The 9,912-nt window shown below is 37.3% G+C and overlaps 1 protein-coding gene across 1 annotated transcript; it reads right to left on the reverse strand.

Annotated features, from left to right (window-relative positions):
- Nucleotides 1–168: 168 nt before the first annotated feature.
- Nucleotides 169–9,510, reverse strand: LOC113150698 (STAM-binding protein-like A). Its single transcript, XM_026343322.1, has 10 exons — nt 9,364–9,510; nt 6,915–7,135; nt 6,588–6,663; nt 6,399–6,494; nt 5,607–6,006; nt 5,289–5,413; nt 4,619–4,756; nt 2,702–2,814; nt 2,456–2,555; nt 169–1,187 (listed from the first exon to the last, which is right to left on the reverse strand). Exons 2-10 carry the CDS (start codon nt 7,115–7,117, stop codon nt 1,131–1,133), a joined length of 1,308 nt encoding a protein of 435 aa, XP_026199107.1. The 5' UTR covers nt 7,118–7,135; nt 9,364–9,510; the 3' UTR covers nt 169–1,130.
- Between the last annotated feature and the right edge of the window lie 402 nt (nt 9,511–9,912).

The raw sequence follows: 9,912 nt of genomic DNA on the forward strand, positions 1-9,912 counted from the left end.
ACCCTCTGCTGCCACCCACTGGAGGGATGATTCAACAACAATACATTTACACCACTAACATACACACACTCATGTTAACTTTATTTTTTCTAGCATGTAATTCCAAGTACATATAATATACTTTTTTATCTAAACTATGCTTTAAAAACTGTACCTTGTGACAAACTGGACGAACATCACAAACAAACAAACCCATGCTGCATGACTGTATCTACAATTACTTTATTCTTTCTTGGCATTTAATTCAGTTTTCAGTAATTTAAAGTATTCTCACAAATATGGCTAATCATTTGTTTGTTCTGCCAGGAGAACGGAGCAAACAAAAATAGTTTAGAGGCATGAACCGTGGCCAGGTGGTTAGTAATGTGTAGGAGAAGGTACATTCAGGTTGCTTGTTGAACACAAACATGGACACATGACACAAGTGCTACAAACCCCTCGATCCAAAAAACACAAACAAAGAAGAATAAAATAATTTAAAAAAAGATGGAACCATCATTTGCCGGAATTAGTCTTCAATCAAAACTATTTACCAATAAAGGATACAGTGGAGTGATGGGGTTAGCGTATAAAAATATAATACAGAGCAGCAGCAGCACTGCCTGCATACCTGAGTTGCAACTTCTCATCACTTGTAGGACTTTACCAGTGAAGGAAACACACAGAGTCAAAATTACAAAGACAAACGATGTATTTCACACTGATCACGTTGCATAACATACAACTTAAAAACAAGTGAATCTTCTCCTTGGCACTTCATCTGTCAGACAGAACCAAACTTTGACGAACAATATGCAACAAACATGTTATTATTAATGATAAAAGCAAACGTTGAACAGGAAGGACAATAACAGAGGGGTTGTAGAGCCAGAGGTTTGCCAGTCCATTAGGTGGATAGTAGTTGTTTGCTTGGAAAGTGCAATAACATGTAGAAAAAAACAAAACAAAACAAAACAAAAAAAACATGTTGTTCCATTTGAGAACAACTTTAGTCTATATAAATGCAAAACTTGTGGTCGGCGCTTGCTCAGTACCGTCCTAAAAATAAAATGAGTGTCATCTCCAATCTGCAGTTTCATAAAACAGTCTGAGTGTTCTGGTGTAAGAGAAAGAAAAAAAATAAAAATAAATCACCGCAGATCCATCATATGCACAGTGTCATTGGTGATGGTGACATGTCCTGCGTGCTGAAAGACAGAGAAGTAACACATTTGGGTTAGAGGAAAAACATACAATGCAAAAAAATAAATCTACTAGTTTCACACATTTATAGAGAGCATTATAATTAACATAAAAATTAAAGTTTTAGTTTAGGTTTTTTAACATGAATGGAAGAAGGAAGGTAAATCATACTTCCTATGTAAGTCCCCACTTAAAGAGCTGATTTACTCAAATTGTAATTACAGACTTTCTGTAGCATTCTTCAAATTACATTTTTGATTCTTAAAGACCTCATTAACACGACATTTAATGCACATTAAAGGCAATTTAATACCCGTTTCCTGAATATTCCAGTCAAAACACAAAAGGAAAACAACTAGAGACAACGTAGCCTAGAATTACTCAGTTCAACTATACTTCAGTATTTCCCAATATGAATAATATTAAGTCCTAAATATATGAAACATGAATATGGAGCAGAACACCAATTAAAGGATTAATCAGTAAAAATAACATTAATTAAATGGACTTTTTGTTCAAATCTTGACATGTTTCCTGAAATCAGCAGAAGCCACAATGTTTTCTGAAGGACTGATGATGTGAACTGAAACCCCATAAAAAATTATTGAACACTTTCCTGCAATCAAAACAACTCACTTTTCATTTTTCTGTTTAATTGTGTAACAGCTCCTAACAGCCTGCAATTTTGTTTTTTTTACTTTTTAGGTCTTTTAAAAAAAATTTATTTAGGAAAATAATTTGTTGCTTTTAAAAGATTTTCAAGACCGGACAATATCCCAAATTAAAAACTCTTTTTTTCACCAGAGTTTGATGAATGTCAACATACGTTCGTCTCTGAGATTTCAGTCTCTCACCCAGTGCTATGGAGGTGAAAGCAATTTAGTTTGTGGTGCTCACACCTTTGAGAAATACATTAAAAGAAAATAAGAAACATCAAACTGAACACAGCCATAGTTTTTCAGTTTGAAGATCTGTCATCTTTAAACTGAAGTTCTGCTGTTTCTGTGAAACCTGCTTCACAGTATGTAGTAGTAGTCTAACTAGACTAGAAGCAAAATCTACAGTAGTATCAAGGAAATATTACCTCACTCTAGTACAGTTAGAGTTTGATTAAATGTGGGATAACAATTGAGGAGCGGATGTATTTGCATGTGTGAAGCTCTGCTTCCTTGTTATGAAAATGTTGGATCTGCAGTAGGATAGAGGATCAGTCTGTATGTGCTGCTACTGGTTCTTCCCCCACTTGTTTTAGGCACAAGCGAGTTTTACTCACTGAAAATAGAGGAGGGTCTTTGCTGTGAGGGTGAAAGCCTTTTTGTTTGCATGTGGAGATCTCATCTGTTCCTCGATCCGTCAGCCTGAAGTAGCCGATTCTGGGACAAACAAGAATATTACACAGTCACTTTTTAGAATAGCAAGACTTTCACATATCAATAGCCTGACAAAACATTTAAATAAAGAAAAGAAGCTGAGCTGAAGTGAATTCCTTGACAGGACACCAGCAGTTTCGCAGACTCACTCATTGAACTTAGGCGAGCAGACGATAGCGATGGCCTCTGGCAGCATCATCTGGTAGGAGCAGTGTGTGTGAAGGTCAACGCTGGACAGGAAGGCTGTCTGTGTGGGGTGAGTCTGTGAAGGAAAAAAAAGCCCAGAGTTCATTTTACATGGTGAGCAGGTTCATGGGGTCTAAAAAACCACAGAGGTCAAACCACGTTCTGTCTGAAGCAGCCTACAGTATCAGCAACATACCTGTCTCCTCCGTTTGTGCTGCCTGGAGAACATACCATAGCTTAAAAAAAATCAGCACTTGTGAAAATCTAGTGTTCAACGAATTAATCATGTGAATATTATATTAACTCAAGTCCTGTGGTTGCAAGGCCAGAGTAATAGTTAATAATTTAGTACTGCAGTGTGCCGTATTAATAAGTAGGTAACCTTGAAATGGGTTTCAGCACCTCCAGCTCCTTCATCCCAAAGTCAGTTGGTTTTTATTTAGATAGATAGATAGATAGATAGTTAATTTAAATAAACAGCAGCTTTTTATTACTTTATTTGTGATCATATTTAAAAAAAATATTAAAGTGTTTTGATTGGGATAGTTAATTTGTGAATAATTGGTCATTTTATATAGGGAACTAGGATGATGCAACATCCAGAACTAATTATTGTCAACAGCTTCTCTTTTACAGCACTGACATGGTCAAGATGGCACAGACAAACGTAAAACATTTACATATATACAAATGACAATATGAGGCACAGAAACGACTATAACATGTTTGTAAAACAGGACTATACATTATCAAACCGTCGTCTATTTACCAGTAAAGAGCAGAAGAAGGTGTCATAAATGTGAAAAAATGTGTTTAGTGTTTAGTGGGGCAAATAATTAAATAATAAGAAGTAAGATAACAGTAGGAACAGTGTCCTGGAAGGTCTTTAGAACCTGGTTTAGTATAGTAGATGGTGTGTATGTGTATCCAATAAGAACTTTAGGTAACAATAAAGTGTATATCAATGGAAAGAGACAGACTTTAAACAAGTAAACAATGATGGGTGTGATGTGAGGATCCTGCTTCAAATCTGACTGTGATGTGATGTAGTTCATATAGTCTGGACGAGACACTTTTAGATGCAGAGCAGTAGGTGGTGTCATCAAAGTCAGCTGAGGATTGGATTTAAGTCACACTGGGCTTCATACACCAAAACCTTCACATTACTTAGTTCAATTTCTCCTAGGTTGTATGACTGTTCCATGTCAGATTCTTGAACATCTCTAAACTGCACAGGCTTGTTTTAGACTGATTATTATTCAGATATAATGTTTAAGTTAAATGTAACAGCAAAGTTATTTTAGAGGAGTCAAAACTATTAAAATAAATGTTCATAGCACATGTGTCAGTGACATTTGATCAAGGCTGTGATGTACTGTGACAGAAATAACCAGGAAAAGCTTCAGGCTGAATGAAGCTCAAAACTAAAAAACATCTTTCTAAAGCAAAACTCCATGAATCATATTTAAGGAAGTCAACAGGATGACAATCTCTGAGATATTAGAGTAGAGAATATTTCAGCAATAGTAGGTGATGTTACACTGAACAGAGGATGAAACCTGAATAAAGACCCTGAGGCAGCAACAGGAGGAATTTTCTAAAACTACTGAGAATGCCAATAAGATTACTAAAAATACTGCTCAATGTACTTTATTGGAAGCTTTAATATGCTTATATGGTGAATAGATTATTAACGTAGCATTTAAAAAAATTAGCATTACCTAAAACCGGTGAATATCAAAACTGTTCATGACTTGGAATTCATTTCATTAAACTGTTTTTACTTTAGTTTTTAGTTCCTTTAAGGTGAATCAGTTTGTACCTCATAAAAAAGCCACTTTTAGTGAGTTGTGCTAAAGTTGCCAGCTGTCTTTACTCACATGTATCCAGCCCAGGGTAATGAGATCATACTGGTCCTGTATGAGAAAGAGTTCCTCCTCATTTTCTGTGTCACAATAGTCGGGTCCTCCACACTGCTTTGGTATGATGACGTGGGTCACAGTAAACGCATTTCTAGTCTGGAACAAACACAAAAAGCTTCACATTATTACACTTCTTTAAATTATGCATAGCCACTGTCTGCCAAAGACTATCCAGCGACTGTGTGAACAAAATAAACAGCACTGACTGGTTTGCTGCTGGAAAACAAACAAACAATAACAACAAAAAAACACTCAGTCATGCTTCAAGTTTACGCGACCTAAAAACTTGCCTCATGTTTTAAACTAAAGGGCCAGCAGGCCTAGGACTGAGAGAAGTGTCAGATTAAGTTCAACCTCTGTGGTTTGGGATCAGCTGATGTCCGGGTTTCAATTAAAATCTACAAATCCACACCCAAATTTCTTTTTTTAAACATCTCTGGTTATGAAATTCACAGATGCATAACTGTAGTTTATTCTAATTAATATTCCCAATTTAAAGGCTGAGTAAAACTAATTTCTTTATTTCTGATCTCATTCACACTTTATTTTGTGCTTCCTGCAACAGATCTATTCAGTAAGGGATTCAATCCTGCTGGTTCAACACTGTAGCTCTGTTCTAGAGTCTTACCAGTTTGCCACACAGGATGCCACAAGTTTCTACAGATCGGCTTGTGTTGGCCTCAGCCAACCTCAGAAAGTTCCGGCACAGCTCAGCGGGAACAGCCAACTGCCGAAGGGCATCCACCATTGTATCTGCAGAAACCAGGAAAAAACAAAAGCTGGGTGGAAAAGTTCTTGTGATCTTCTACAACAAGGCATGGTGCAAAAAGGAATTTAAGTAGGTCAGGGGGAAAGAAATCAGCTCAGGGGAATAAATACTAGCAGGAGTGGGGCTGTATTTAAGTCCTCTCTGAACCACCCCTCATGTCAAAAAAGATTAACTCACTGTTGTTTCCTGGGCTGACCAGAGACCCGGGTTTGAGCGACCGGTCGAAGCTAGGTCGGCCAATGTCAGGTGTGCTGATAGATGTAGGGGGACGATTGTATTGGTGGTTGGTGATGCCAGACAGGTCCCCTGGGCTTTGTGGGGGTGTGGGAGAGACAACTGGGGGTCCCTGGATGCCTGGAATAAGAGGGGCATCAGGCGAGGGCGTTACAGGTGTGGAGAACTCCAGGAGTACACGCTGGCGTTCCTTCTCCAGCTCCTGGCGGCGGATCATCTCCTCGAAGGCACTGAACTGCTCCTGCTCCCGCTGCCGCCGCTGCATCTCAGCCACGCGTTCCCGCTCTGCATCCAATGCTCGCTGCCGGGACTGCTCCTGCGCCAAGGCCTCTTCCTCCACCTTCTGAATATAAAGTAACACAACATTGAAGAAAGACTGACTTTCAGCAGAGGGCTCTACTTTTGGTTTTATGTGACACAAAATCTGCGGTTCTTCAGCTCTTTGATAATAATTCAAATAAAATCACTTTACCAAACAATGGGAGTGTTGAAGGTTAATGTTATTGTTTTGCCTCAGTTTAGTCTCATTATTAATAAAGGCTTCCTTTTATTACAACCATTTTAGGCTGTAGCTGTGGTGCTGGTTAATGTTTTACCTCTTTTACAATATACTGTAGACAACACACTGTAATATCACTGTACAACTCTTATTGTACTGTAAACTAGGCTTAGATCATATTTACAGTGGTTATTGATTCTCCGTCTCTTATTCTATAAATACAGTTGACACTTTACCTTCTTGACAAGATACTGCTCATGCTCTTGCTCAAATCTTTTCAAAAGTGCTTTTTTCAGAATCTCTGCTTGAGGAAATGCAACATCCTTCAGTTTCTGTAGGAGACACCAAATGAAGCAGAATATTAAGGTTAAACAAGACAAAAATCTGCCTAATCTGCTATAGGACAATATAAACACTATGCGTACCTTTAGTGTGTCCTTCTTCTCGGGAATGTTTGCAGTCTTGTATTCCCGATGCTTGGGGAGTTTTTCTATAAAGAGCCTGGGCAAAAAAATAAATACTGTTGTTGAATGGTAAACAGCTAAGTTTGCCTACACTTTTTCTAAATCATGGGCTTAGAATTGTAATGACAGACTACCCAGACTCTGGTTAGTTTTCTCATTTTTCAGGACAGAAAAAAAGACAAGTCTTGAGGCGGAGCTTTTTGTAGCCTTTCTTTAGTGTTACCCTCAGGAAATGAAAATGTACTCTGAAGAACAAATGAAAAGGTACTTCAATCAACATAAACTTACGTGATGTATTTATTGTACAGGACAAAGGCGTGCTCAATATTTCCCTCCTCCGTGTAAACGTTAGCCATGCGGATCATCTCCATGCCTGACCGGAAGTAACGGCGCGGGGGAACATCGTCGTTAACTTCCACTGAGCTTCCTTTCTTGGTCAGAGCACGGACTCGCTCCTCTGGCATCAGACTGATGTCCGTGTGGTCCGCCATCTTAAGGGCCCAATCTACCTGTAAAATGTAAAACGTCCATAACAAAACAAATCAATGGAGACGAGATTAATTTAAAAATAAGTTGCTTTGAAGTCATATATAATACTGAAAATCATATTTTCAGTATTACAATGAGTGGGGTTTGTTTGAAAGTGAAATAGCATATCTTAAAACCTCAAAACAATTTATGGCTAAATTAGCTATAGTCAAAGACAACTTTAATAGTCTTTATTAGAAGTTGATCACCAAAAAAGCTTAAAATTTACAGTTTCAAGGGGAGATTTAGTAATTTTTAAACAAGAACACCTATGGTATGATGCGATGATCTGAAGACTTGTGCTTTATTATGTATCCTTAAGTATGCAGTTAGTTGTTAAAAAAAATTAATATGCAAGACCACACAATGTCTGTATAAACTAGCACAAAGAGGCAGTGTCCCTCTCTTCACACTCTATATTGAGGCAACAGCTGACTCTGAAAATTAGTGGCTGAGTATAGTTCGAAAAAAAGGCATGACTCTGCAGCGAGGCTCCATGACTTGGGGTTTTCCGCTCTATCAAACAAAATCAAATGCAAGGCTAATCCAACAGCATGCTGACTGATAAGTCAGGTGGCCTGTATTGATTTTGCCATGACGACTTCTTGGCTAGGAGGTCCAGCCCACAGCAACTTAAGGGAGGACCAACTGTTAACAGTTTCAAAGCTTAGCTCAAGAGGTGTGGTACTGATAAAAGGAGAGCGGCAGAGGAACCTGCATGTTTTATTGTTTACTGTCCTTAGTGTTAGGTGTTGCACCACCACATTCTAGCCAACAAAAGACTTAGAAACTGGACACTTTTCATGTCTATAAATGACATGAAAAAAGTCATCAATGCTTTGTCAAATAAATCACTGCTACTTGACACTTCCAAATAAAATGATATAAGTAACACCAACATAATTTAAATTGACTAAATAAATACTAACTAACTACTAATAATATTTGAAACTCAAATATGTGAAACATTTATTTTATTTGTGAGGGTAGAATAAATTAAAAACAACTAGAGCTACACTTTTTAACACCTGATATACAAATTTTACTATTTTGTTTACAAGTCTAGGTACATAATAGATTTTGTTTGAATCTAAACTTGGTGGGGTTTTTTGTTATCACAAATAAATGAAAATAAACACTCATCTAAGACTATGTTGTAAACCACCTTTAATGTGCCTGTGTTATTCTAATCCAGATGTGATACAGGTAAAGTGCTTTGAAGCTAGACTTGGTCAGGTGTGGTCTAGTTTGGAAAACGTAAAAAGATGACTTTACACATTCTCAACTTACTTCTTACTGTTCTAGTTTTGATAAAATTATGTACAGTATAGAAGTCATATTGAACTTCCCTCTGTCTTCCTCATATTAAAATAGCTACGTTTGTCTAGCTAAAAAACTCATCCAGATGAGATCATCTATGAGCCATAACAACTGATGTGAAGCATATTTTTTGAGCAACTGGATAATAATAAAACATGGTTGTGGTAGTATAACAACATGGGGCTGTTTGCTGCCTCTAGACCAAGACAGATTGACATCATTGATAGAGCCATTAACTTCAAACTGTACAAGCAACTTCTACAGGAAGAAAACATGAAAGCATCCATTCATAAGTTGAAGCACAAAAGAATGTGACTGATACAGCAAGAATACAACTCTAGACACACAAGTCACTAGAACATAAATGGTTAAAGCTGAAGAAATTTTATATTTTGAAAGTCAGAACCTTCAGTATGAGGAATTATGTGAAAGGACCTGCAGCCTTTTCATGCAACATTATGAAAAGGAATGGGTTAAAATCTCACTAAGTCAATGTACAGAGCTGACATACAGTGACCAAAAATGTTTATTTGACGTTATTGCTGCGAAAGGGGCTATGACTAATTACTTAATCACTGAACTGTCACTCAGACAGGATTCAGTGGTAAACAAACAAAATAAGACTCTGTAGGCCCTTTCAAGATAAAGTGATGAGTGACACAATGCTACTTTCACCCCATACAGAAACGAAATGGCCCACTCACATGGTCGGGGTGTCACACAGACACATTTCCCCTCCTCAGGTTCTTGATCTCTAAACCCTTTCACTGAATAGATCAATGTTTCTATACGACGTCGCGTTAGCCATGCTAACTTAGCAAAGCCAGGGCATGTATTTAAACCGTTTGAACGGTTAGCGACCACCTAGGAGTTTTATCTTCATCCTTACCTGATCGAGTTGTGATGTGAAGCTCTGACAGACCTACATATAGATCAAAAAACGATCAAATAATACTCAATACTAAACCAGACTGCTTCAGTGAGCTACGCCTACAGCATCTGTACCGATCACTTCCGCAGTCAAACCAACTTCCGCCTGACGCATCATCACGTCACAGCTCATAACGGGTTGATATCAGTTATCGATTAAAATATATTTTTATATTAAAAAACATTTAAAAATTAAAAAAAAAACTTATGGAAACGCGGATACGTCATGCCAGTTGCTTTTTTAGTGAACTGTGAACGGAGAATTTAGTGTTTAGGAGAATCTATAACTGTCCCCAATGTATGGAAGCCCAATTTTGCCAATAAGATAATAAAATAAAATAAAAAAACATTATAAGATAAACAATATAACAAGAAATAAAAATGCCTAGGTAAAAAGTAAAACAAATAACTCAATAATCATTGTAATGAAATGAGATCCCTAAATGTGGGGACTGTCTCTGTGATTATAAATAATGTCTATTAGTGATTAGTGGAAATTATTGCCTAT

Source organism: Anabas testudineus, chromosome 9 (assembly GCF_900324465.2).
Source record: "Anabas testudineus chromosome 9, fAnaTes1.2, whole genome shotgun sequence".
NCBI classification, from domain to species: domain Eukaryota; kingdom Metazoa; phylum Chordata; class Actinopteri; order Anabantiformes; family Anabantidae; genus Anabas; species Anabas testudineus.

Coding starts and splice junctions, on each gene's coding strand:
- LOC113150698 (XM_026343322.1), bottom strand. CDS start 7,117: ATGGCGGACCACACGGACATCAGTCTGATGCCAGAGGAGCGAGTCCGT. Junction 6,664..6,914: donor CTGTACAATAAATACATCAC/GTAAGTTTATGT, acceptor TTTTTTGCCCAG/GCTCTTTATAGAAAAACTCC. Junction 6,495..6,587: donor AGAAGAAGGACACACTAAAG/GTACGCATAGTG, acceptor TGTCTCCTACAG/AAACTGAAGGATGTTGCATT.